Raw genomic sequence first — 27,646 nt, 5'->3', positions numbered from 1 at the left:
AATAATTTGTTAAATTTTTTTATTATTATTATTATTTAAGAAGAAAAAACCCAATTGTTATAAGTTAGAACATCCATAATAATTAATGCTCAGATGTCGAAATAAAGTTCATTAATGGGTCAAAGATTTTCTAAGCATCAAAACCCAACACGTGGCGTTACATGAAAGTAAGGCTTTTGTTTTGTGTGTTCTATGTCTCGTTTAAGGGTACCGTGGTGTAAGGTTAGCAAAACCCTCCATCACCACAGTAACGTTCCTCTTGATGAACGCTGTAACGCCGTTCATTTCTTCCATCTTCGCGCCACGAAAATTTCCAGAAGAGGGAGAAAGAGAAGGAGAGACCGAAGAAACCGACCTGTTAGCGAAGATCAAGTTTTCATTTGAGGATCCTCCACATTCGTTGAGAAAATCCCCAAATCTCGCAGACCTTCTCCCACCCGCTAATGGCGGAGAGGAGCATTATGCTCCACATTCTCGAGCCGAGAAGGTAATATTGAAATTAAAAATGAAGCGAGTGTGTTACTACTAGAGGGTTTAATTTATTTCCATTTCATGCACTGCCTTTACGTGTCATCGATTGCTGAAATTTCGTACAATCGAAGTTTGACGAATTCTAGGTCTTACGTATTAGATTTTATTGCTTCTTCTGTGTCAATGACATTGTTGGTTAAGATGGATTAGGATTGGTGTGTGTGTGTGTTTTGATTCTTCAGTTGGGAGTAGTTACTAATGACGTTAGATTCAGTGAGAATGTACATTGTTGAGTAAATGCTAGTGTTAGGGATGCACTGAGGAATGGAATAGAATGATTCTGAATCCGGCGTGATGCATCCTATAGCTATGGGTAGTGGAACTGCAAGTTTTTTTGAAGTATGTTGTTGTCCTTGTTGAGCAAGCGCTTATTGGATGTAGATTCCAGGTGGGTCAGTATATTGGGTAGGATTTTGCTTATGATCCTTCAAACTAGCATTTTGTAATTATTTTCCCGATTCAATTTCAGCGATCATTATTTTTTCTATTTTTCTTTTTTGAAAAATTGTCTGTATTCCTTGAAATTTGAACCGGGTGTCTTATTTACATTTGCTCGCTTGTTGGGTGTTTGTCGTAATCAACGAAATTTTGATGGGAGCAGGGATGCCTATGGATTTGCTCTGAGACCTCAACACACGCATAGATATAGAGAGTATACTAACATTTACAAGGTATTATTTCAACATCTTAGTTCTTTCGTTCGATCTTTTGGTTAAGAGGCATATGTTAGAATTAATCTTATGAATAATTAGTTTCTGCCAGAAATTTTGATCGATGAAATTGAGCTTGAGGATGCAGTAATAGACAACTAGCTAAATCTATGTTTTGTTTGGGTCTGGGAGACTGCAGCATGTGCTATAGGAAGTTATATATGTATTTATAACTATATATACACACTGGTGGTGACCAAATAAGTTCAGGAAGTTCTCCAATATTTTTATCTAAGCTTGTAGTTTTAACTTTTAACATTTACGATATCAGGAGGAAGAAGAGGAAAGGTGCTATAAGTGGAAGAACTTTCTTGATCAAGTAGCTACATCATTTCAAGCGTGTCCTCTTGAGGAGGCAAATACAAATACACTGCAAGCTGAAACTAGCAAGCATAAAGAAGAAGTCAGATCGAGGAGGAGTAGCACAGGGGATGACTCAACTGGCTCAGACTCTGAACCTGTTGACACATCAGATAGTAGTCCTACAAAACTATTAGAGTCCCCAATTGAAACACAAAAACGTGTTGTCCAGACTTGGTGTCAAATTAGGCCATCTCTAAATGCCATTGAGATTATGATGAGCTCTCGTGTTGAAAAGAAGATTATGAAAGATGAAAAGACAATTAATGGTGGAGATCATCTTCCACCACCAGAGGAGGCAGAATCTTTAGATGGAACATTGGCAAATTCTGAAGAGGATGAAGCTTGCATTAGTGGATCACTTAATCGTAGTACATCTGCTACTGGGGCAGAAAGTAGGATGGGTGAATGCATGTCTAACAGTGTGAACCCCTCCAAGAGGGATGGCGACGTGGCCGAAGGAGTTTCACATGATCAGTTGTTTACATGGAAAGAAGAATTAGAATGCCTTGTTCGTGGGGGGTTGCCAAAAGATCTGAGGGGAGAGGTAAAGTTGAAATTTTGACTCATCTCAAGCTCCTTTCTTATGCTTTTTGTAGCTCTAATAATACCTTACAGGTGTGGCAAGCCTTTGTAGGTGTAAAGACCCGTCGAATTGAGAAATATTACCAAGATTTGTTGGATCAAGAAACTAATTGTAGTGCAGATAATGAGAACAATATCCCATCTGGTGTACCGATAAAGTTGAAAAAACAGATTGAGAAGGTCATTAGATGCGCGCCTTGGACTTTATCATTCAATCTTTTTAATTTGTAGGTGCTACTTCTTTTTCCTTGTTTTGCATTTTGTCAAAGACAGTGCTGTAATTCTTGTCTTTTTTCTTACAGGATATACCACGAACATTTCCTGGTCATCCTGCCCTGGATGAGAATGGTAGAGACTCCTTGAGGCGTTTACTTTTAGCATATGCTCTGCACAATCCTTCTGTTGGTTACTGTCAGGTAATTTCTGTGTTACAAGTTCCACTTGGCAAGCAAAGAAAACTTAGCATATTGATCTTCGTCAATGTACATTTACGGAATAAAATAGAAGATGTCTACAAGATATGACTAGTCTTTGTGAGTGTTACCATTAAGCTTTTGGTAACACGTGGTGATCCTTGAACAAGATAGAAAACTCGAGCAATAAACCCAAAAATGTCTGAAACAATTTGTATTCTGTTGAAGTTATATATTGTTTGAACCAATTTCAGTGTTTTAGATGTTCGTTTGCTTTATTTATTTTTAATTGCTGTATATATTGAGAAGTTTATTCTATAATCTGTATTTCTTGAATGCAATTTATGATTAATTTTTTTACCTAATATTTTCTACTTGCCAAAATGATGCAGGCAATGAATTTCTTCGCAGGCTTGTTGCTACTCCTGATGCCCGAGGAGAATGCCTTTTGGTAACTGATACCCTAAACTTTCTTTTCGCATTACTTTTTAAATTATTTCCTCTGAATTAATTCTCTTTTATCTGTTTGAGTGTACTTGTTTAAGGTGTTTCAGATGCAGAATCTTTATTCTTCTGTGTTATGACTTTTTTTATTTATTTTTGTTAGCTAGACTTAGTTCTTAATCAACTGATGTAAATTGATGCTGATTAGATATAAATTCAATATTATATTTGTTTTTACGTAGAACTTGCAAATAAGGCCCCGAGAGTAGTTTCAACCAAAGGCACACATTCTTTGTCTGATTTTAGGTGGCTGCTACAATTGAATGTCTATGGCCCGCTAGGATCATCTCTTCACTTACATCTAATGTGATTAGGTGCCTAAAGATATTAGGGTGAACTGATTACAAAAATTTTCCAGGACTTTGGTTGGAATAATAGATGACTATTTTGATGGATATTACACCGAGGAAATGATAGAATCGCAGGTATTGCTTAGGAATTCATAACCTTTTCATTACTTTGCGTCTATAAACAGCTTTGAAGTCTTTAGGCTTCAGTTATTTGTGTAGGTGTGATTATCAGCTATCCTTATATTTTTCTCAATATTGTTTCTCTTGTCAGGTGGACCAGCTTGTTTTTGAGGAATTGATGCGTGAAAGATTTCCTAAATTGGGTCATACCTTTGATCTTTTTCCACATCTTTCATATTTCTTTGGCATGTATGTTCACTATGAGACTTCTGGATCAATTGCTCATTTGTTTATGCTTCTGGTGCAGTTAAACATTTGGATTACTTGGGAGTGCAAGTGGCGTGGTTCTCAGGTCCTTGGTTCCTTTCCATCTTTGTGAATATGCTTCCGTGGGAAAGTGGTGGGTTTCTCTTACTATTGTTTTCAAGATTGGTGTTTATTTCCTATTAATATTTGGATTCTAGGTTGACCCTATGATTTCATGGTTTTGCGTAACTTATGTTCATAGTGTGGATCTTGACAGTACTCCGAGTTTGGGATGTGCTTCTGTTTGAAGGCAACAGGGTCATGCTGTTTCGGACAGCACTTGCACTGATGGAACTATATGGTACTTTGGTATTGTAAAAGAGTGTTGGCTGCAATTTTTATCAGTTCATAGATGCATAATAAGAGGGTGTAGCATAATACTTCTATCATATTTCTCTTTCTTTAGGTCCTGCACTAGTTACTACAAAAGATGCAGGGGACGCCATAACTCTGTTACAATCCCTTGCTGGTTCCACATTTGATAGCAGCCAGCTTGTGTTGACAGCTTGCATGGGCTTTCTGACTGTAACTGAAGTAAGACTAGTAGAGTTGAGAGAAAAGCTGCGGCCATCTGTGCTAGCTGTAATTGAAGAAAGAACAAAGAAGGGTCGAGTTTGGAAGGATTCCAAAGGGTTAGCCTCCAAGCTTTATAGCTTTAAGCATGATCCTGGATCACCTGTAGAGATGAAAAAGACAGCTGCAGGAGCCGATGCAGGACCCTGTACCCCTAATCTTGATGACTTCCTTAGTGGATTAGCTGGTGATTCAGAAACAGAGTCGCTCCCAGACCTTCAAGAACAAGTAACTATCTTTCCCATGGGTAATTGGTGTCACCAAATATTTGTTCGCCAATGTTTATTTGAAGCTTTCTTCATTCTGCTGATGGTCAATGACACAACAAAAAGGATGTGTCCTTCAATAAATAACTTGGTTGTGATTGTTAGTGATTGGCCTGCAAGCGGCACTTGAGGAGAATCTCATCCCTTATAGTTTTAGAATGTGGATCCTGTAAAGGAACATTTGTAAGAACTACTAGAGTTTTTTTTTATTTATCGTTGTCATGATATTTAGAGTTTTTGGTGCATCTCTTTTCCGTGTAGGATTTATATTTATCTGGAGGTTTTGCTTCAAGTTTCTATGTTACTATAGGTGTATTTTTCAATTTGAAAGGCCTTCTTTAATTTTTCCCCTTATAACCATAAAACAGGAAGATCATCATCATTTATTCTATTTAATTCACCCGAGTGTGATTTCCAATAGCAATGCTTATAAAATGGTACTTGATGTTTAAGGGTTTCCCTTGTTTGAGTTAATTTTAATATAAGCGGCTTTTGTGCAGGTAGTATGGTTGAAGGTTGAGTTGTGCAGGTTGCTGGAGGAGAAAAGATCTGCGGTTCTGAGGTTAATACTATATTTTATTGGGCTTGGCTTTTCTTCTTATCTGATAATTTATGTTGGTTACTGGGTGATTGCCAGACTTCATGATGCAGTGATGATATTCACTTTAGGAAAAAATTTGTAAAGAAAAAGATCCAGTGATTTTGATTTCTTGGCAGTTTGCACCACCTACTGTTATTGAGTTTCAGTCACGTTTATCCACCTCCTACTCATTATATCTGATCAGCACGACTACTACACTATTGCTTCCTTGACGGCTTTTCAAGATTTTGTTTCCTTTTTTAATGTGAATTGCATGGGTTACGGCATGTTGGCAGAAACAAGCCTGCTTCTTCTGCTGAACTAACTCTTCGTGTGATTGTTTAAAGAAGATGGTTCTTGAAACTTTTGTTTCTTTTTTATAATTTTTTCCAGAGCTGAGGAGCTAGAAACGGCACTCATGGAAATGGTCACCCAAGATAATCGACGTCTATTAAGTGCCAGGGTACAAATCTCTTGTTTGTGAGGAAAGCTTCCTAATGCTTGTTGTAGCGTGCTTGCATGTTGGAAACTACAATTCAAGATGAGCCAACTCTAGTTACAATTGAAAAGAAAACCTGAGGCATCTCGTGTCTAAATTTTTAATATAATTGTTTCTTGCTGCAAAAAATTTTGAGTCACAAATATTAAGTAAAAATTCAAACCTAAAGTTGCATCTCTTCTGAATATACTGCATTTTTAGTTTTCAATATCCTACATCCCCTGGGGTTACTCATGAAATCAGTGGTTTTTTCATTAGAACTACGCAAAAAGTGTTTTCTTCTGCACCCTTGCTTATAATCTTTTAGGTACATATAACATAAGTGGAGACTCGGTTTGTCAAAGTGTGAATACTGGACTAGAATCCAAAACTCTACGTTAGGTTTCTTGTCCACAGTAACGATTTTGCATATATTCTCCAGGTTGAACAACTGGAGATAGAGGTTGCTGAGCTAAAGAAAACTCTAGCAGAGAAGAAAGAACAAGAAGTTGCCATGCTTCAGGTGTGTTAGCTGACATCATATTCACATTCTGATAGGGTAGCTTGATCCTAAATCATAATTAACCGAGTCTTAAGTTTTAAACCACCTGTTGAATTGCTTCTAATAAACAATTGTTATCGTTTGTTCTACATGTTAGTTGTTGATGCGTGTTGAACAAGAGCAAAGAGTAACCGAGGAAGCTAGAATAAATGCTGAGCAAGACGTAGCAGCTCAGAAATATGCTGTTCATATGCTTCAGGTTTGGCTTTTATTCAGGTTACTTTTGGTTCTCTGATATTACTGTGCTGAAGTCTGATATACGAAGCACAAAGTTCAATTTTTTGTGTACCCTAGATTTCTTGAGTTTGTTTAAAGAATTTTTGTTTCAAAAATAAACATGTTGATGAATGAAATAAAGGGATAAACCTAACACCAACAGGTATTTATACTAAAAAGTCTCCGATTAGTGCGTAGGTATGATAAGGATGAAGTGTATGCTACTGGTTTCTGCTGATTGTTATCTAGGTACTACAAGATAGAAACAAATACTAGCCTGCATAAATTCTGAAGCTCTTCCAACCGTCGCCATGATCATGTTGATTTTCTCCTCCTGTGATTATCTGTTCTCTATAATTTAAATACAGGATAAATATGAGAAAGCAATGGCTTCACTTGCTGAGATGGAGAAGAGGGTGGTGATGGCGGAATCCATGTTGGAAGCTACATTACAATATGAATCTGGTCAAGTTAAAGCAACGTCATCTCCTCGGTATAAAAGATATTTAAAAGAATATTTGATTTTCTATGCATTAGATTGATTCTTAATTGGCCTCTTTTCAAATATTGCAAAATGAACCAAAATATTTACAAATATAGCAAAAATATCCGTCTATCTGCAGTAGATTTCGAGCATCACAATCTACAATAAATAAATAGATTTTGATATTTTGTTATATTTGTAAATATTTTGAACAAATCTGTCATTTAAAATAATTTCCCTTCTTTTAACTCTTAAAAAAAATTGATGTTTTCTTTGATAGTGTATGAAGAATTTATAAATGCCATGAATGTTTCATTTTGCCATGAATTTCATTTTCATGAGGATTTCCTGCTCTTTAGGGCACGTAATCAAGGATCGGGACAGGAAAATCAAAGAAAGATTGGTTTGCTGCCATTTGCATTGGGCTGGCGAGATCGAAACAAGGTATTATTTTAGTTTAACCACTTTCCAGCGAAATACGCACACAAGAATTATCGATCGGTCGGAATTACGAACACGTTACCTTATATACTCACTCGAAAGCATAAAGAAAGAACTAACCCACAAATGCTGTCTGTGTTTTTTGCCGCTACTTGTAGTATTTGATTAATTGAACTGTTTTGAATTATTAATGTTCTCGTAGGCATGACTCTTTTACCCATGTCTCTTAGGAGGCAGATTGCGCAGCAAAAAACTTTTGTGCTTTTTTGTTCATTACAAATCATTCTTCCCTGATTATGAATTACAATGTGTACTTGGCAGGGTAAATCGACCGAGGAATCTTCTGAATAGAAGATGGTAGAAAAGCAATTAAAGGTTAGTTTCCAAGCCATGAAACTCATATACAGTAGTGGTAGCAGAACAACACGCATTTACATCACTTTCAATCTTTTTCCTTCTAAGAAGTCCTGTCAAAATCGTTGGCTATAATTTCAACCGAAAATTATTTAGTAGATGTTCATCCTTCAAGTTTGGGTCAAAATGGACGTGTGTCATTCCCAAATCCGTGTTAAGTGGGAAGGTTCAAGTTGGATTCCCACCAAATTTTGTGGTTGAAATCAACTTTTTTTTAAAATCAAATCAACCTCTTGATAAAGCTACATTTTATTTTAATTTTTAAATTTTTTCAAACAACTTACTAACAAGAAATTCAAACGACTCGTTATTACTGTGACATTTTAAAAAACTGAAGCAAACTTGGGTTTGTTGATTTTTCTTTTTTCCAGCTTGAATTTCTGTTCTCAAATGGGTCGCCGGCATAGCCTAGAGGATCTTTCTTTTTGTTTTCTTCACATTGAAAGAAGGGAAAGGTTTTTTCTTTCTTTAGGTGAAGAACCAAATTTCAACAACACAATGAGCCGTTCAGGTAGTTTTAAATTAGAATATGGTTTCTTTTTTTTCTTTTTCTTTTTTCCTTCTTTTTCTTAGCGGTATGGGACAGGTGAGGGGATTTAATGTAATGATGTAAATTATTTACTTTCAATTATAAGTTTTGTTTAATGTTTAATGAACAAATATACTTACGTGAAGAAGTGTACTTTCTATACAGGAAAACCCACTAAAAGAATTCTGGATTCAAATTCAACCTTAAAAATCCCATCAATCCAAGTACAAGTGCAAGTACTTTTACTTCTATTATCACTTGCTTTTATCTCCTCACTTTTGTGAAAATTGTTCTTTTTATAACCGTTTTTTGTTTTGGTTTCTATGTCTTAGGTCAAGTTTTATTTAGTTCAAATTTTAAAACGTTTTATGGGTCATTTTTTTAAGTAGCAAAATAAATTAAAATATTTACAATCTATAGCAAAATTTTGGATTCTATCAACGATAGAAACTGATAGACTTCTATCATTGTGTATCATTACCACTAATAGAAGTATATTTGTGTCTATCAATATTTATTATTAATAGAATCTAAAATTTTGATATATGTTATAAATATTTTGTTAAATTTTCTATTTTTGGCGATTCCTCGCATTTTATTTCATTTTATTTATAAATTGTGAATTTTATTTCTTTGGTCTCTTGATTTCAAAATTTACGTTTTTACTCCCAATTTAGTTTAGGGATAGTTGCAAATGTAGCAATTATATTCAAAATAATTAAGTACATAGCAACATTTTAAAAAATTGTAAATATAGCAAAATCTGTTAAAATCTATCAATGATAGGAATATCACCAATAGACCATGTAGCAAATGATGGTCTGTCACTGATAGACTTTACTATATTTGTAATTTTTTTTTAAATATTGCTACGTATTTAATAATTATTTTAAAAATTGCTATCTATTTTAATTACCCTCTAGTTTAGGATCTTCTTAAGTATTTTCAAAGAATTAAATTGCTTATAATTAAAATATTTTTCTTTAATTTTTTCGCTCTTTTACATCCATTTATAATTTTTCACATTGTAATTATTTTAATTAATTAGCTAAAAGTTAAGGTCAAATATAAAAAATGATTTATATTTTGAGAATTGCTTAAAAAAATCTTTTTCTTGGTTTATATTACATCATACATATATTTTTCTCTTCTTTCCCCGGCATTTTGATAACTTAGAGTTACCGTCATAAAGTCATGTTTTAATAGGCATCAATAAATTTAAGGAAACATTAAAATATCATAAGAATGTTATACGCACTATTTTAGTTTCTAAAATTATCAAATAATGTTTTGATAATATTAAAATAAACAAACATTTTTTAAGACGTGATTTTGAAACGAATCAAACCCTCTCTATATTAGTGGAAAGTGGTAATCCGAAATTCATTTTATGGAATGGATTCTATTCTAGTTGTTATTATTTTCAGAAAGAGAATGAATAAATAAATACTCTATTACTATTGTTGTTGTCACTATTACTTCTAAAAGAGAATGAGTACTATTTCTACATCATGTGTTTATCCTAAAAAGTGATATGTCATAGATCTTCACGCCTCAGATACAAACGACAGCCCTGAGTTACATATAAATCCAAAATACCTCTTTTTCCTTTTCTCGGAAACTAAATCCAAAGCTCTTTTTTCTTTTAATAATAATTCCAAAGTATTCGTCGAAAGAAAGGCCTTGCCGGAAATAATTAGCTATGACTACAATTTGAATATTTTAGGTCTATGAAATATGACTTATTTAAACCTTCAATTTAATGAATAATTGACTTTGTTAAATAAACTCTTTTGCAATTAAGAGAAGAGAGGGAACATACCTCAGTCTGTTAATTGATTTTCTTCTGGACCTTATTGCACTAAAAAAAAACATGGAGATAGGAAGAGCATATACAACATTTCAAAGTAAAATAACAAATCATTGAAACCAACCCAATACGTAAAATTTTGTTTTAGTTTCACACTTCACTTTTACAGATCTCTCATACCTGAATACACAAAAGAACTCTTCAATTAAAGAGGGAAAAAAAAGAAAGCAGAAGTAACCGTCGCAATTCCTATAACTTAGAAAATCTCAGTCCACTTTTCAAGTAATTATACCTAACTAATATCAAAGGGAATAACAATCATCATACAAAAACCAAGTGTGTAAATATATATATACCCTATCTCTATATTCTATAAACAAATGCAAAATGGAGCATAGAAATGCACCTGATTTGATGATGTTCTTGTAAATATTCGAGCAGGCACCATCTAGTGCATTCAATCAAGCTTTTGAATCACCTTTGGTACTCCTCGTAGTATATCCAACGGTGTGGCTGGAAAAACGTGTGATGGAGTGAAGACAAGCATCATTATAGTCGTTTAGTTGGATTTCTGTCGTATCTTCTACCTCCATTAAGTTTCCTATCAGAATCTCTGTTGGTTCTTGGAGGAGTATAGGCAGATCCAGGGGAGTCGTTGGGTAAAATAATACCAGGATCGTATCTTTGAGAAGCAAGATAAGATAAAGCTGTGACGACATCGGCGATCACAGGTCGCATATTTGGCTGCTCTTGAACACACATTGCTGCAATTGCAAGAGCCTGATATAAACTCCTTGAAGGGTATTGGCCTCTAAGCATTGGATCGGCCATTTGCGCAAATCTCAGACGGTCTTTAAACAATGGTCTTGCCTGCAATAAAAGAATTTGTATAATAAATATAAAGTATCTTTTCAGTTTACGGTTTGCGGTACTAATCTATTAGAAGATAAGCTTCGACAACAAACTAATATTTACTGCATACTGAGAAACACTTGTAATGGTGCTATAAGATTACGGTCCTAATCAGTATGAATGATATGTCATAAACGTATAGATATAATTCTTAATGATGTAGTTTATGTAATTTGTTTTATTATACTTCATTATATTTTGGTTCTTGTACTTTTGCTAATGTTCCTGATCTTATAGTTAAATTATAAGGAAAAACTAATATTATGTACCATAAAAACTGACATGTCATTAATTTTCTTGTAATACTGCCATCTTCATAGAAGTACGTGACTTGAACAAAACATAGAAGTACAAGGATGAAAATAATAAAAGTATTAAAAGATTATCAAACACAACCTATTTATACCTTTTACTTTCTAGGACAACTTTTCCAGATATATGAAAGATGAAAAATTGTTTCTACCTATGAAGTTATATAAAAACGAAAAACGGTGAGTCCTACAATTATCAGATGTGGAGATGCGTAAACATGAGATCTCTTACCCATGAAACCAGATTTTGCTCCCCTGCAGCTTTCGAATCATCAATTGCTTTCCTGCCTGTTATGATTTCTAAAAGAACAACACCAAAGCTATAAACATCTGACTTGAGAGTTAATTGACCAGTCATTGCATATTCGGGAGCACAATATCCGTAAGTACCCATAACTCTGGTAGATACATGCGTATTATCCCCAACAGGCCCAAGTTTAGCTAATCCAAAATCAGACAGCTTGGGATGATAACCTTTGTCAAGCAGAATGTTGGAACTTTTTAAATCTCGATAAATAACTGGTGGGCTAGCTTTGTCGTGCAAGTATTCCAATCCTCGAGCTGCCCCAGCCGCTATTTTCATTCTTGTATTCCAATCTAGAACTTTTGTACCAGGTGAAATGTCTGCAGAAAAAGAATAACAAATGGTAAGCTAAGGAATTTTTCTATGCAGTTAAAGTATAGAGAGTTTTTAGAAATTTCTATACCATGTAAATGGTCATCTAAAGATCCTAGAGGCATATATTCATATATCAGAAGCCTTTGATCTCCATCAGCACAATAACCAATCAGATTAACTAGATTTGGGTGATGAAGTAGGCTTAACATCAACACTTCAACAAGAAATTCTCTGTTCCCTTGCAACCCATTGCGATCGAGTTGTTTGATTGCCACGACCTACAATGAATGAAAAGAGTGATTTTAAGCCGTACATCCAACTTCAGTTCGAAGTACCACAAACTAAAAGGATTCAATATTTAGGTAACCAAAATTTGTATGTATGCTTGATAGTTATAGAAATCTTCTTTTTCTCCCTTAAAACAAGACCAACCTGATTAATGCTTTCCAACTTTCCTTTGTAAACTCTACCAAAACCTCCTTCTCCTAAAAGACAGTCTGCCCTAAAATTCCTGGTAGCAGCTGCCAACTCCCGGAAGGAAAATATCTGTGCCTTGATAGGTTCAGATCCTCCACCTTTGGAGGTTTCACTGAAGGAGGAACTTGTCTTTAGTTTCCCTACAAAATGAAAAACAGATCACACAATAAAACTCCAAAAACTTTGAAACAGTAACCCAAAAGTCAAATGAGAATCAGTTGATAGCGAAGAACAGAATCAAGGAAACTCGAGGACATGATGAACTCCAGATTAACAAATAGATAAACATCTCGCTACCTGACTCAATTAGTAAGTATGTCAGGATCCGATTGTGTATTCTGGATCAATCCGATATAGTTTTTTTTAGCTATATTCAAACCGTCAGTCTTGAAATCGCCATTGTACTGAAGAAGTTTATCGTACAGCTTCAATGCAGAGCAAAATTCAAAGTAGATTTCGAAAACCAGATGGCTGATTGAAGTACAGCCTAACTGGATCGTTGATACGATTAATAAAAGGACGTTTATCAACCAAAAATCGCTCAATGCAAATCAGACGTCCAACGATTCGCACTAAACATGAACCTGGTTTAGTTTTATATCCTAGAGAAACGCAGTTCGTTTGAAATCAAAGAACGAACTACCTACATCGATAAACAAAAAATTCTACGGAAACTAAAGTCAAAGAAAGAAATCGAAAACTCAACCGAATCCATCGGAACGAAGTGAATTAAAAAAACAAGCAGTGAAGAAAGAGATTGAATGAAAGAAAAAAATAGAGGAAGTGATAGGCGTTACCGTTGGTCGGATCAACTCGAGTGTTCTGAGATTCCAACTTCTTCAATTTCTTGGACTTGAGTTTCCTGTTTGAATTTCCAGAACAAGGAATCCAAATCATGCTGAATACAATCTCCTTTTCTCGCAGTGTTTGATGAACTTCAACAGCAGCATCAAATCAAAAAAGGGAAGTTGAACAGATTGGAAAAATATATGAATTTTTTTAAAAGATAAATTGTGGAAATCGAAAACGAATTTAAAAGGCAGCAGTTTCTTTAGAAAGCTCCGCAGAACTTGAAAATCAGAAATGGCCTTCAGCTGTCTCCTTGAAATGTTTGCTTTGTCTTTTCCCGTTTACTTTCTCTCTCTCTCTCTCTCTCTCTCTCTCTCTCTCTCTCTCTCTCTCTCTCTCTCCCGTCAATATATTTCTTCCAAAAATTACTTCTCCATTTTCCCTCGAAAATTAAAAATTAAAAATGTTTGGTTTTTCTCCCCATTTTTATATATATATTTTTTTTAGTCATCTAAGCTTTAGTAATAAATATACTTTTGTCTTTTACTGTGAATGAATTTTCAGACACATTTTGCTAGAAATAAATAAATTGATTTTTTAAGTTTTTTTAGTAAGAAGTTTATATATCGTAAATAGTGATATATCAATAATAGACCGTAAGAGTTTATTAAAATAGGATATATCACCGTGAAACTTTTATTCTTAAATCTGCAATTAATTATAATTAATATTTTTTTAGTGTCCATGTTTGGCCAAAGAATTTTATCAATATTGTATTTTGGTAATATCAAACACCATCTAAGTTATCGTGTTTGCATATCCATGATTTGAATCTCAAACACTCTCGAGTATTATAAATATATATTTTAGTCTTTGAATTTTTAAAATGGATTTTAAAAGCGCATGAATATATTTTTCTTCTAATTTAAATTTAATCTCATAGTTATATATGGAAAACTTGAACAAACGATGAATAATATGTAATTTCCCAATTCTCTTCTTTTCTTTCTTTTTCTACTCATTTTCCCACGTAAGAAATTTAGTTATAGACTGAAATTCGGACATCAAAAGTAAATTTAGTGATAGGCTCGTTCTCAATTGGGCCTGGGTCCGTTTTGCACTTTGTTGGGCCGAACTGCATCAACCGACGTGTCGTACGGGTCATTTCCATTTTTGTTGGAGTAGTTGAGATCACGTTGGATTAAAATATTGTTTAGAACCTTCCCCTTTGATAACCTACGTGGCATCTATTTATTTATTTGTTTAAAATATCATACTTCCCACAATTGGTCTTTTGTACTACGCAAAGTCCAATTTTTGTTCATACACTCCCAAAAAGAATTCTTAAATTTTTATTGTTATTCAAATTGGTTAAATAATTATATAAAACAAATTTTACCACGTAGGATCTCAAATAAATATAGGATTTGAACTCACAATCTATTGGTTGTAAGAGTGAGGTACATTCATCACACTACATATTTTATTTGAAAAATATATATTGTAATTTGACACTTCAAAATTAATATTAAAATACAAATGATGATTAATAAATCTTGACAAATGATGATTAATAATGAAAAAAATTAAAAACAAACTAATAATATTAAACTATACTTAAGATTTATCAGGAGTATAAATACTAAAATTAGACATTTATAACTACATTTTAATAAGTTTGTTCATTTTAAAACAAAGGTGACACGTACTTCAATGTGAGGTGATGTCAAAAATATCTTATTGAAGAACGAAAGAAAGTTGGGGAAAAATATGTGGATGGGAATATTAAAGTATAAATTTGTAAAATGAAATTTGTTTTCAATTTTCGTTAGTGACAACATTTGAAGTATTCAATATTTATTATATTTTTAATTTTATTATTCAAGAATACGCGTGGAGATTAGAGATTTTCTTGTTAAAAAATGAATTTTGACATGATTCAAAGGAAGATCAGTTCTTCCTTCAAATCAAGATTCCCCAGAAAGGAATTTTTGTTTTTTTCTTTCTATCTTTATTGAATTATTCGACCATAGGAGAGAGCAAAACATGAAGAACTTGTATTATTTTGTTTGATTTTAATGGACCTATGAGATGATAAATATTCAAAATTCCAAAAGCTGGCCAAGACAAGCTTGATGTCAGCAATAATTTAGTTGACTTTTTTTATAAAAAAAAATTATGAGAAAGAAAGAACATATGTAGCATACAAGTATAGGTATAAAAAGCTCAAACAGAAACTTCTTTGCTTCAGAAAAGTACAGTGAGTTCTATAATTAAAAGGAGAGAAGGAAAAAAGTAAAGCTATTAATGTTGGATTAATGTCTATAAAATGTAACAAACTCAATGAAAGCGCTTGAAAATTTACTCAAAACTTTTGTATGAGTATCAAAATGGACAGAAGGTATTAATTAGGAACAAAATATGAAAAAGTGGAAGTTGAAAGACTTGGTTGGACATAAAAACTAAAAGCAGCACAATGAAGAGCAGTCCAAAGGAACTGCCTATTGAAGACGAAATGACATGCTGATGCATCGTTGAGCCAAAGCTCTTGAATGTCTCCATTCCAAATGCTGGCTTTGGCCTGCTCTCCACAAGGGTGCTGCTCTCCATTCATTTGCTTCTATTTTTTTGGCTTATTCCATTTCAGGAGCTACAGAAATTGAAGTTTCAAGTGAAATACCATGATTGTGTTTTCCTTCATAAGTTGTGATGAAAGAATCTGGATCCTCAGATGCTCGTTCGACATACTTGCGTGCTTTGCATTTGAGGCCAGTACATCTATAGTAACTTCTGCAAGGTGAAAGCTTAAGTGAGATCAACCCGGAAAAAATATATAAGCAACCAAAAAAAATTCAACTGCAGAACTTGTGGGTGATATACAATAATACAAGCCACAAGGTTGGTGAGATGCTCATTCTGTTATTAAATTGAATGGGGTTAGTTCTTTTGACTGACAACTTTCAATGGGGAGTTCTTAAAATCTAGAATTTATAGAGACAAGAAAGCAAAGATCAGAAGAATCTCTTTTGCAACTAGAATTAAATGATGCATACAATAATATCAGGCAACTTGGTAAGGGTGATGGAAAAAAAAACCAAAATGAAATCGAGTTAGAACAAATCAATGCAGATTTTTAACTTCGTACCGAGGGTATAGATTACCCTTCACAACTTTCTGCCCATATTTTCTCCAGCGAATGCCTTTGCCAGAAATCTCGATGCCAGTGGAACCTCGATTCATTGCATGGTGCTCATTAACACCTTCAATTGATGTCTCACCTTCATTTGTTGGATTTTTTCCACCCCTGGAAATTGAGCATATAAAAGATTTGTTTATTTAAGATGCAAAGCTCTTCTTACAACTACAGGTGCAGAAAGTCAGAGTCAAATTTAGTATAAAATGACCATAGTTGAAATAGCTTTTTCTTACCTTTTTTTATTTCGCAATTTATCATCCATGGACTCAAGTCCTTTTCTTCCTTCTTCACATTCTACACTTAGACCGCATGAATTATCGGAGATTCCACATCCAGCATTGACTTCTCGATTTGAAAACGGATCGAAGGGTATTACCCCTCTACCTTGACAAGCTTTTTCGATGTGATTCTCAGTCCTACTTTCACAACCTTCTATCCGCCCATTGAGGTAATTGAGCCATAACTCCGGATTCGTATCTCGTGTAGTTCCATTTGATATTGACCCTTCCCTTTGTGTCCCAGATGAGTTTTGCTTTAGAGGCTGAGGCTTTGGGTGGCTGTGCTCACCTTTGTAAACAATTTCAGCAACCTTCCCATCCAATGATCTCTCAACCTTTTTTTTGACAGGACAGCTTGGATGTGTGCACTTGTAATAACTCCGTGGATACTCGCTTCCTTTTACTTGCTTTTGCCCATACTTCCGCCAATTATATCCGTCATAAGAAGGCTGAGCACCACTAATTTGAGGACGAAGCGATGATGTTGGATCTTTTTTGCTATAACTTAAAGTAACCCTTGAGCTTCTAATAGATTGACTGTTTTCAACAGTGGATGTGATGTCCTGAGGAAGATTTGAGGTCAACGCAGATTGGAAGTTGTCATTATCTTGATTTGGACATTGAATACAGAGATTTGACGTCAGTGCAGATTGGAAATTGACATCATCTTGATTCGGACATTGAATACAGACCTCAACTGGTGGAAGTGGTAAACAGTTTTGCAAATTGGTGTTCCCCTGGTAAAAGATAATCCAGCAAAGTCAGTAGACCTTCAAGTGCTCAAACCTTCTCTTCTTTCATTAAATACCATTAGAGAACATCAAACAGATAATCTGAACCAAACTCGATGTCCTAGCATCTTTGACAGAGTACGTACAACGGAATAAAAGTACATGTATAAACAGTTCTAATTATGAAGCCACTTGCCATGAGTGACAGCTGAGAGACGGTCCTTTTCGATACATGCTTCGCCAAAGGTTTGAATATAACAGTGGTTTTGCTGTCTGATACAGCGAGAGTATCAGATGAACCATGAGAGTTCGTTCTGGGGACCGTTTCTGATATTTTTCCCTGAAAATGTTGAATGTCACATCATGAAGTGAAAATTTTTAAACAAGAATGAGAACTGTCGAAGTAAAATATCAGAGTAACAAATCACCCCGGATGATGGACCAGGATTATCCTTCACCTTAAACCTCACTGTCTTTGGTCTAATGGCAGCAATCTTGGTTTCGGATGACGTATTTGGTGGAGAAGTATCGAACGCACACGTAAGAATATCAGAGAACGACTTGAAACTGGAACATGTTGGCCTTGAAGCTACTGGTCTGGCAATAACAACTCTCTCTGCCGCTTTATTGTCCATTATGTACAAGAACTCAGAAATGGTACGCCTATAAATATTCAAGAAACCTTTGATGACCAAATGATTGTTTCCCAGAATGTTGTATCCAAAAGCATTCGGAGTTACGAGCTTGAAAGGTCCCGGCAAAGAATCATGGCTGGATGCTTAAGCAATGGCTTTTCTACATTGTTTGTCGTTAAAAGAGACTGCATACCTATAATACACAGAGAAATGTAATTTTATTGTCCTTAATTTCAATATTGAAAGTGATGACATATTAGTTTTTCGGCTCTAGACAAGACAAAGTATTTAATGATTTAACTACCACGCTGTAGCGTGAAAAAGGGTTGATCGGTTAAAAACAAATGAAAGCAGGTCTGCGCTATTTGTGAAGTTCGTCAAGCAAAACATTCCAGCGCTTTGGATTATAAGCATAACAAAGCCTAAAAAATATGAATTTTTGTATAAGATGACAAATAATTGAAGAAGATATGTAAAGTTATTATCCCAGTGAAATAGATCACCACACAAGAAGTATCCAATTATAATCTTCCAAACATCTATCGCTGCATCATCTATTGAAACTAGAGCACAAACACCAATAGGAAAATCCACATTATGATGTTGATCATTTCTAGTCCAAGTCCATGTACATTTATAATTAATTTATATCCAAATAGTCTCATAACTTCAAATTTTCCATCTCTACCCAATGTAGGATTATTGTGACACTCCTAGCAAACATGTTGCTTGTGACGCAAAATGATTCATTAAAGCAGCTAATCGATTTCAATCAAGAAAGCTTATGATGCTTATCATCCTCATCCAACTAAAAGAAATGCAGAGAGTTTGATAATTGCTTCAGATTGGATTCTTTTCATTGGAGAAGATCACAGCCCACCAGTCAAATAATAAACACTTGCTGAAAGCTTCCTGGCCCGAAAGAATAGTTCAAAGCTCCCAACAAAGGATATCTCAACACTCGAAACAATTTGCCAAATATTTCAATATGACGAAGACCACAGTAACAGCTGTCCCTTAAACACTATAATGAATTACATTATCTGAAATACACAATCAATAACCACTAAACAACAGAAAAATCCAGACACCGAAAACATAAACCTCTATAATCATACTAAAAGAAATGCATCAAACCCCACTTCAAAATGAAGTCATAAAAATCCAAAACTCCAACTCCAACCAATTAAAATAATCAAAACATTCAAACTTCAGAAAGAAGAAAAACAGGGGAAAGACAAACCAAATTGCTTCAATCCCATGCATTGATTCTCGATTCTTCACTTCCAATGTGATTATTTCAAACTGCGTTTTCACTAACAGATGAATCAAAAACAGAACATGAGAAGAAACCCCATTTGCTCAAAGGATCACTCAAGTGTAAGCGAAGATCAAAAAGACGAAGAACAGAAAACCGAGACGAGTGAAGGACAAAAGGATGGTGGCCATTTTCACCATTAGTGAAGAAGAGGTTGAATGTATGGGAGATTATTGGGGGGTTTTAGTTAGTTGGAGGTGGGGACGAAGATGAAGAGAAGCGTCTCGCCAATCCCGCCAACTGAAATTCTACAGAGAAGAATGGTAGTTGAATTGTGAGATGCACGTGCTGTAGCGGAAGGGAAAGGGAGTCTGGAAATGAATGATGAAATTTTTGGTTAAGTGGAACTTCCAGGTTTACAGCATGGTTTGTGTAAGAATCTGCACATTATTTATTTCAATAATACCCAGATGGGAGAAAAGTACTTTTCAGTAATAAAGTTGTGGTTAAATTGGGTTAAATCTCATTTTGAATTTTTTTCCCACCTTTGAATTGCTTCAAATTTACTTTTTATACTTTCACATGTTAAATTCTACCTCTGGTTTTTTTTTTTTCTCTTTTGAAAGAAAATAAAATTCTTTCAAAAAAATCTAAGTTTAATAAATAAGATATCATTTTGGTCAATTTGTTTAAGTTTAAAATAATGGTGTTTTCAATCCATTTTAAATTCAGTCACTTTTAATTAATTTTTGTTAAAATTAGTTAATATTTATTTAAATTAATTAAATAAGAATGATTATAATTTCATTAAAAACACATTATTTGAATATGTTTCGAAAAATTAGATTTTATGATTAGTTGATATTTATGAAAGTACATTACTGAATTTAAATATTATTGAAAATAATGAAAAATTGAACATTTGAAATCTTTTTGGGTGTAAATAGTTTATTTTTCTTACTATTCTTGAAAATCCTTAATTAAAAGGAAAATTATATGACCTAAAATGTTATGTTTTGTTCTATTCTCTAAACTTAAACATATATATATATATTTCTTTTTTATATATAGTTGAACTTTTTTGGGTGTTTTAATCTTACAAAATGATAATTTGTCAATCACTTACATAAGAAAATCCTACAATATATAGAATATATTGAATAACACCGAAATCTTTCTTTTTTTTTTTGAATTGTGCATTCAATAAATTTTAATCAAATAAGTCGTATCTTGTTCAGACCGATAAATAGAGCTGAGGTTATAGTTAAAACTGCTAGTAGAAAACCGAAATAACTAGTGATAGTAGGAATGACGAGGCTAAATGAAATACGTTATTTTTATCCATATGTTTATAAAGCACTTCCCTAAGTTTCTATTTTTGAAAGATACGCCGATGGATAAGTAAAAATACTAATTGAAAAAATATATTCAATTGAAAGTTTTTGACTCATCTATTATTATGATTATAGATGATACTAACAAAAATCATCCACTTTGTTTAATGTTTTGGTATACATACTCCAAAATTATGTGACTGTTGTGTTAGAATTTAAATACAGATAAGAACCAAATTAACTGGTTTTAAATTATAAAAAAATATATTTTAAAACTAAAACAAATCTTTTAAAAATTTATAATCAAACCAAAGCAAATTTTAAAGTTTAGAGACTAAAATTAACCTTTTAAAATTAATAAGAAAAAATAGAATAAACTTGAAGCTTTTTTCTAAGTAATAAACTTGAATTCAGGAATATTATATAGTTTATAATTTAAATCTTAAAAATAATACTCTTCATCTCTAGACTTGAATGAAAATAAACACTGGCACTTGTATTTGATAGAATGTTTCACAAGAAGGATTGAAGTGTTATAAATTTTAATTTATGAAGACTAGAAAGCAAATCATAACATGCATTAGCTAGTGCAAGGTATGGCATCTTCCCATAGAAAGCAAGCAAAACACAAAGCACACATTCCATTGAATTTCCATACAAATTTACAAACCTTTCTACAATCATAAACATCATTAAAAGAAGAAGAAGAAGAAGAAGAAGAAGAAGAATATAAGAAGAAAGTTCAACACAGCAACAAAAATCACTTATTAATTGGTGCAAGAATGGTGTAGACCAACAAGAATATGATAATTACAATTGCACCTGCTAGAGTAAATCTTGGACTAGTCCACAGCATCAGGTTTGATCTCTCTGTTCTTTTAATGGGATCTACTTCTTCAGATAATGGATATTCTGACCTTCGCGGATTCCAGCTTACATATTTGTCGGGAGAGAAATCAGAGAATATCGTCTTTTTTCCTCGCTTTTTGAACTTGGACCATGCCTTGTCCCAGTCTGTTGAGAGCTTATCACCTGATTCACATTATTGGTAATTCAAACAATAATTGTTAGCCTTAATGCTAAATATAAACTTGATCCTACATTTGATATTGAAAATTTTCAAATAATCAGCTTACAAAATAGAAGCACTTGAGTTAGTTACTCTCAATGGTGTCCTAATTCAAGGGCTTGGGATGTTCGAACATACCCTTCAAGTCTTGAATTCAATTTTCTAAGTTTATAACTTAACATAATTTAAAGTTCATGCTTTCTTCAAATTAAACTCGGAGAGAACAAAGAATCCAAAAACTCTTTTACACTTTTTTTAAGAAAAAAACTCAAAGTTACAAACTAGATATAAACCAACTTATACTAAGGGCAATCAAACCTCTACATATATTCACAGTGGTATGATATTGTCCACTTTGGATAATAGAACTCATGCATTTTCCATGAATTTCATTTTTTTTCTAGCCTAAAATCAACAAGGGATTTTATCCGCACTACTAACCAACACCAAGGGGAAAGTATTCTTATTATATTTCAGGAGTTAAAACTCCAATTAGTACATATGATTACACACTACTATAAACAACAAGTTACCTATTTAGGTAAATAGCTAACAGACTGATAAAAGACTAACTGATCTATAACACAGGTTATAGTTAATACTAACAATTGGTAGATGAATCCTAGACTTCTCTTGAGAATCTAGTGCTTCAAAAGCGAGCTGGTCATACTAAAAATAATACCTGATTTTATCTCTTCTTTAGGAACCAAATGATCTTGCTTGAGATGCTAGGACTGGGACATGTAACTCTTAGGGACCGTTTGCCCCCCAACTTCAATTGGACAGAGCGGACTATTATAGCTCATTCCGTGCTTGAACCTCCAATTATAATAGTTTGTGTTTTCAACTATTATAACTCATAATTAACTATAATCATACTATTTAAAATCTCTCTCGTTACCCTATTTACTATTTCTTATTGGACTATTACAACTCGTACTAAATAGTTTGCACCTTAGACAGACATTATTATAACCCACAAGCTATAAAAACCACTCACTATATTAATCAACTCAATGCCCCAAATGCCTCCTTAATCTTGAGTAAGCAACTATCCAAAATGAAGGGTACAGAAGAAATGCTGTTGTGCAGCGTGCCAAGTTATATTAAGAAGAATCAGCAGCTTCTCTAAAGTGCAAATTGAAAGTAACATGCCTTTATCTGAGCGATTAAGAGCATTATAAAGCTAAAACATATTTAACCCATTGAAAAGCAATTTGATCAAAAGCATTATCATATTTTTGTTCGTTCTAGAGATGGAAACCTATTGATTTTTCGATGCCCGTAGTCAAGACATTAAGAAGAAAATTGTTCGTCAATTTTTTATACGCCAAATGAATTTTCCCTGTAATTTGGACGCATTATGCTTTTGTCAACAAGAGATCAAGTTAAAGACCTTCATCGGCAACTAACTAGTACTCAAAAACAGATGAAATGAAGTCCTAAATCTAATTTTAGACAATACATAAATCTAGATCTCAGCACCAAAATGTAACTCCGTTCTAAATACATCCGATCAGACTCAAAAAGGCGGGAAAAGAACGAAAAACATTTTTCAATACTAAGCTACTTTGAGCCTCTAAGCCCTTTCGAGTAGTTACTTAGAACAAAGTTCTATTTGATTCTTGCTTTTCTCCCTCACAGCTCAAACTAAAATCCAAAGAAGCTAGAGAGGTCATCAACGAAGCAGAACTTAAAATCCGCAAAAGAGAGAAAAGGATACCGATGCCATACGTGTCTGATCGTCATTATCGTCATCTTTTCGAGGATCTTTAGGCCTTCTCCCCGAACACAGAGGAATCACCGGCGAAGAAGAAGACAATGACGATGAGGACGAAGATGATTTCCGTTTGTTTCCTGAGAAAAAGCTACGAGGTGCGATTATGGTTCCGACTAGCATCGCGGCAAAGATTCCAACTCCAGATTGAAACCAAGAATTCGTTCCCTAGTCTGCATCCACTGATTCACTTCACTGGCCACCCCTCAGTTCGTACCTTCAGATATTCGAATCTGGCGAACTTTACAGGCCTCAAAATCTGCCACGTCATCCGAATCATCGTCTTTTGTGGGCCCCTTATATCCCACGTCGACTAGTTTGGGCTTTTTATTTAGTGTCATCGTGAATTGGACCGAGCCGTCCAGCATCTTTAGTTTCCGGCCCAGCTGGTTATAAACCGGATGTGTACCAAAATATATATATTGAAACAATGTCAAATATAGCGATTATAATGTGAAATTTTCGTAAAGTTAATAAAATACCAAACTATTTACTACGTTTGTGATAAATCCAAATGATCGTGTAAAAAAAAAGTAAACAAATTAGGTAAAAAAAATTAAATTAAACTAACCGAATTAAACAATAGAATTAAAAAATAATTACTAAATTTAACCAATTGCATACCAAACAATAGTCAAATATAAACAATCGTACATAAGCGTTGTTGTACCAAATATATTAGACGCGTGTTATTGATGGGACATTTTTTGTATTTTATACAATGAATTTATGAGTTTTTTCTATTTTCGAAATTATTCTATATAATGTTTTCTTTCCGTTTATTAAAAAAATCCTTTTTTAAATTTGACTGAACTGAAAGGAAAAAAAGAGAGAAATCAATCAACAGAAAACTAAGGGCACATTTTATTTAAAAAGAACAAAGAAATAAAATAAACAAAGAAATAAAACAATCGTGACCCACTCACTCTACCCCATTGCCTTGTTTGGCAAAACACGAGCCACTCGCGTTTCACTCTCACGTCTCCGTTCGTTTTGGCCCTTGTTTGTTAGCTATCCGCTGCTGCCGATCACCGGTGCCGCGTCCCGCACGTAAATTGTCGTTTCAATAGAAAAATAAAATAAAATTATTCACATGTGGGAGTTCTTCCGCCACGTGTCTTCCAATGCAGGGGCGTGAGAAAAAAAAAGTTGGCCGTTGGGCCCCCCACCCCCAAATCAAATGTGCACCACGAAAAATCAAGTTGGTAAGTACATCAATCTCAGCCGTTGGATCTCGTGGTCACCATAATGTCCAGCGTGTAAATCCATCCTTGTTGTTTTTTGCTCCCTCGTTTTTAAAAACTCTCTAACACAAAAAAATCCTTTTGCTTGTTATTATATATGCAAAAGAGGAATTTGTTGTTTAGTTTTTTACGGAAATATTAATAGAGGATTATATAGATTTGTAGTGATCTATCACTGGTACATTTTATATTTTTGTAGATCAGTAAAATTCAAATGCACCTACAGAGTATTTCGTATCTAATAAATTTTTAATATTTTAAATTGTCTTTTAGTGTAAACTGTATTATACAAGCCTTTTAAATTTTGTCACATACATGTGTTATTTACAACATCAAAGGAAGAAAAATTAATATTTTTGTTGAGTTTAGATATTATTTTTATTTTATATCTACGTTTTAAGATGTTGTACTTTTGTCCTCTTAATTTTCATTTAGTTCATAAAATTTAAATTGTTGTATTTTTACCTTCGAGTTCTTAATTTTATTTTCACTTGATTTATAAGTTTCAATGCCACTTTAAATCTTGACAGATAATTAATATTCATCTGTAGTTATTATTCTTAACGTATATTACTTAATTTATTGATCGGTCATTAGCAACTTTTCATGACTACTAAAATTAATTTTAAAATTACATTTCTTAATTATTTTAGTTAGTAAATTAAAATATCTAAACATCAAACAAAACACCGTTGAAAATTTAGGAATACAAATATAAAAGATTGTAATACAATGATTGAAATAAAAACTAAAATTTGCCAACTATATATATTTTGAAATTCAGAGACAAAAAAAGAAAATTAAACATAAGAATTAGAGTCAAATGTTTAGCTTATGCATTATGTGCTATATAGAAAGTATACCCTAAATCTATATTTCTATAAAATTAAAAAATTCAATTACTTTAATTAAAATGTAATCTAAAAAATAAGTTATTTAAAAAAAAAACTAAAATGTTTGAAAACCATTTGGAAAACATGTTTTCTAGCGCATATATATATATATATATATATATATATATATAACAGTTTTAAGTTAAAATAAGATTAGAATTTCTGTTTTCCCATAACGACAGAAGTACGAGAAGGAGAAGGACAGGGACGAGGAGGTGGAGAGTCATCGGGGACTCGTGGTCCAGAATGAGTCGCTAGTTGCTATCCCAAATCTGTGGGGGCCCCACTTGGTGTCCCGATTCCCGATTTATTAGGCCACCTAAAGCTCCAACATCGCCAAAACATCGGCTACCTCCGTTCCCCCTCCTTCCTCGTCTACCTTCTCAATTTTCAACGGTGATATAAAACAAAATTTATTTTCTTTACTTATTATAACTTCCATTTATTTTCATAATAAAGGCAAAATATAGGATTTGTTGGGAGTATCGTTTTCAAGTAAAATTAACTCGTTTATTCACGTGTTAAATAACAATATACCAGCCAATTAATGTTACATTCTATGAATCAAATTGTTTAAAAATAGCTGTATTTGGTGGATTTGGAAAAACTCTTACACTGGAGTAAGTGAAGATTTGCGAGATTTTTATTTTTTAATTAATTAATTGATTTATTTATAGATTATATTATTTTTATTCTTGTAGGTTGGTTTGTGCCTTGTTTTACAATAATATATATTTAATAAGTTATGTAGAGAGATTTAAACCAAAAAAAAAAAATAGATAATTTGGTTTTTTAAGTTAAATTAGAATTCTGGTTGCAAATTAGATATGTGTGCGTATATATGTCAACCGAAACAATGAATCCACTTTAAGAGTATGTCCAAAATTTAATTTCGCATTCTTAAGATGTATAATTGCACTACAAAAGTAAAAATGTAGGGTTTCATGTTTTAAATTTATTCACCTTTTAGTTAAAATTAACATTTCTCTAACATCATACATTATAAATTATATAGCCTTGCAAAATATACAAGAGTTAAAAGCAGGAAAAAAATTAATAGAATAGTTAACATAGTGAAATTAGAAAAACATGCACACATTTCTTTACTACAACTATCTTTATCGTATATAAATGTATATACTACTGTGATAAATAGATCTATAGAGACGAGTTGAGAATGAAAACCTACACAGAGACAAGAAGTTTGTGAGTGAAGAAGATAAAGGTCCAAGATTATAGACCAAAGCCAATGAAACATGCATCCAACCAATAACCACATTTATCTTTGGAAGATCAATTTGAGTGATCATTAGGAATCATGGGAGAGCGTAGAAAAGTAGCTCAAATGACACTAGTAAGATTTTTAGTGATAGCTTAAAGGAAACATGAAAGAACGTAATAATTGTTCAAATAACTTTATAAGAGCTTAGAGGACTCATGAGAAACTTAGATATAGCTTAAAGGACTCATAAGAAAACCTAAAAATAGCTCACGTATTCTATAGAAAATATGGAGGTCAACTTATAATACTTCTCAAAGAGCTTAGAAATAACTCAAATGGCCCAAAAAATACTTAAAGGTAGCTCAAATGACCCATTCAAAATATCATGGAGGTCCCATGGAGAGGTTGAACAACTTAGAGGACTCCCAAGAAAATTCAGTGATGACAGCTTCGAGGACTTATGAAAAAGCTTCAAGGGCTCATGAATGACCTTCGTAGGACCCACGAATGGTCTCGGAAATAAAAATAATATTTTAATAAACTTAATACTTCTTTTCCATTTCAGCAATAATAAGAATAATGTAAACATTTTTTCTTTGTATTTTGATATATATTGTGGAATAAAAATGCAGAAAAGAAAAGAAACAAATTAGAGACGTAATGAAATATTCATTGCATATATTTTGCCGTAACATTTGATTTAATGTATTGATGGAGCTAAGATTTTCT

The 27,646-nt window shown here is 33.3% G+C and overlaps 4 protein-coding genes across 9 annotated transcripts; 1 reads left to right on the top strand and 3 right to left on the bottom strand.

The window, feature by feature from the left end:
• Positions 1–184: 184 nt before the first annotated feature.
• On the top strand, positions 185–8,852 carry LOC103486439 (uncharacterized). Of its 3 annotated transcripts, XR_007820446.1 has the most exons (20): positions 274–487; positions 1,133–1,202; positions 1,513–2,148; positions 2,220–2,366; positions 2,489–2,602; positions 2,992–3,050; positions 3,462–3,528; positions 3,665–3,716; positions 3,821–3,913; positions 4,037–4,120; positions 4,226–4,620; positions 5,159–5,220; positions 5,632–5,701; positions 6,159–6,239; positions 6,376–6,477; positions 6,863–6,987; positions 7,338–7,422; positions 7,741–7,794; positions 8,205–8,344; positions 8,528–8,845. XR_007820446.1 is itself a non-coding variant. In XM_051084190.1 (19 exons), exons 1-18 carry the CDS (start codon positions 444–446, stop codon positions 7,768–7,770), a joined length of 2,316 nt encoding a protein of 771 aa, XP_050940147.1. In that variant the 5' UTR covers positions 232–443; the 3' UTR covers positions 7,771–7,794; positions 8,205–8,510. The 3 variants fall into 3 exon arrangements, 1 of the variants encoding a protein (XP_050940147.1); XR_007820445.1 differs by lacking the exon at positions 1,133–1,202 and having other exon boundaries at positions 185–487; positions 8,528–8,852; XM_051084190.1 differs by lacking the exon at positions 8,528–8,845 and having other exon boundaries at positions 232–487; positions 8,205–8,510.
• A 1,410-nt stretch (positions 8,853–10,262) lies between these two features.
• LOC103486440 (probable serine/threonine-protein kinase PBL7) lies at positions 10,263–13,696 on the bottom strand. The gene is made up of 5 exons (XM_008444400.3): positions 13,289–13,696; positions 12,447–12,631; positions 12,103–12,292; positions 11,628–12,019; positions 10,263–11,042 (listed from the first exon to the last, which is right to left on the bottom strand). The coding sequence occupies exons 1-5, from the start codon at positions 13,386–13,388 to the stop codon at positions 10,722–10,724; spliced, it is 1,188 nt and encodes a 395-aa protein (XP_008442622.2). The 5' UTR covers positions 13,389–13,696; the 3' UTR covers positions 10,263–10,721.
• Positions 13,697–15,572: 1,876 nt separating this feature from the next.
• Positions 15,573–19,786, bottom strand: LOC103486441 (WRKY transcription factor 44). Of its 4 annotated transcripts, XM_051084191.1 has the most exons (7): positions 19,364–19,786; positions 17,914–18,313; positions 17,682–17,825; positions 17,447–17,491; positions 16,710–17,317; positions 16,426–16,584; positions 15,573–16,070 (listed from the first exon to the last, which is right to left on the bottom strand). In XM_051084191.1, exons 2-7 carry the CDS (start codon positions 18,118–18,120, stop codon positions 15,914–15,916), a joined length of 1,320 nt encoding a protein of 439 aa, XP_050940148.1. In that variant the 5' UTR covers positions 18,121–18,313; positions 19,364–19,786; the 3' UTR covers positions 15,573–15,913. The 4 variants fall into 4 exon arrangements, with proteins under 4 accessions (XP_050940148.1, XP_008442623.2, XP_008442625.2 ...); XM_008444401.3 differs by having other exon boundaries at positions 16,710–17,491; XM_008444403.3 differs by having other exon boundaries at positions 16,442–16,584; positions 16,710–17,491.
• A 1,538-nt stretch (positions 19,787–21,324) lies between these two features.
• LOC103486442 (uncharacterized) lies at positions 21,325–23,778 on the bottom strand. The gene is made up of 2 exons (XM_008444404.3): positions 23,516–23,778; positions 21,325–21,744 (listed from the first exon to the last, which is right to left on the bottom strand). The coding sequence occupies exons 1-2, from the start codon at positions 23,679–23,681 to the stop codon at positions 21,473–21,475; spliced, it is 438 nt and encodes a 145-aa protein (XP_008442626.1). The 5' UTR covers positions 23,682–23,778; the 3' UTR covers positions 21,325–21,472.
• Between the last annotated feature and the right edge of the window lie 3,868 nt (positions 23,779–27,646).

The sequence above is a fragment of the Cucumis melo genome, chromosome 4, assembly GCF_025177605.1.
Source record: "Cucumis melo cultivar AY chromosome 4, USDA_Cmelo_AY_1.0, whole genome shotgun sequence".
Taxonomy (NCBI): Eukaryota; Viridiplantae; Streptophyta; class Magnoliopsida; order Cucurbitales; family Cucurbitaceae; genus Cucumis; species Cucumis melo.
The sequence above is the reverse complement of the archived record's forward strand: the minus strand, read 5'-3'. Positions and strand labels throughout refer to the sequence as shown.

Bases quoted from the DNA above. Each gene is read 5' to 3' on its own strand.
- LOC103486440 (XM_008444400.3), bottom strand. From the start codon at position 13,388: ATGATTTGGATTCCTTGTTCTGGAAATTCAAACAGGAAACTCAAGTCC. The intron at 12,020-12,102 runs GTATAGAAATTT...CTTTTTCTGCAG, and splicing joins TTTAGATGACCATTTACATG to ACATTTCACCTGGTACAAAA. The intron at 11,043-11,627 runs GTAAGAGATCTC...CTTTTATTGCAG, and splicing joins AGCAAAATCTGGTTTCATGG to GCAAGACCATTGTTTAAAGA.
- LOC103486441 (XM_008444401.3), bottom strand. From the start codon at position 18,120: ATGGACAATAAAGCGGCAGAGAGAGTTGTTATTGCCAGACCAGTAGCT. The intron at 17,826-17,913 runs GTGATTTGTTAC...CAACATTTTCAG, and splicing joins ATCCTGGTCCATCATCCGGG to GGAAAAATATCAGAAACGGT. The intron at 17,492-17,681 runs GCAAGTGGCTTC...ATCTTTTACCAG, and splicing joins TCTCTCAGCTGTCACTCATG to GGGAACACCAATTTGCAAAA.
- LOC103486439 (XM_051084190.1), top strand. From the start codon at position 444: ATGGCGGAGAGGAGCATTATGCTCCACATTCTCGAGCCGAGAAG. The intron at 488-1,132 runs GTAATATTGAAA...TGATGGGAGCAG, and splicing joins CACATTCTCGAGCCGAGAAG to GGATGCCTATGGATTTGCTC. The intron at 3,051-3,461 runs GTAACTGATACC...AAAATTTTCCAG, and splicing joins CCCGAGGAGAATGCCTTTTG to GACTTTGGTTGGAATAATAG.
- LOC103486442 (XM_008444404.3), bottom strand. From the start codon at position 23,681: ATGCTAGTCGGAACCATAATCGCACCTCGTAGCTTTTTCTCAGGAAAC. The intron at 21,745-23,515 runs GTATGGCATCGG...AATGTGAATCAG, and splicing joins CGATAATGACGATCAGACAC to GTGATAAGCTCTCAACAGAC.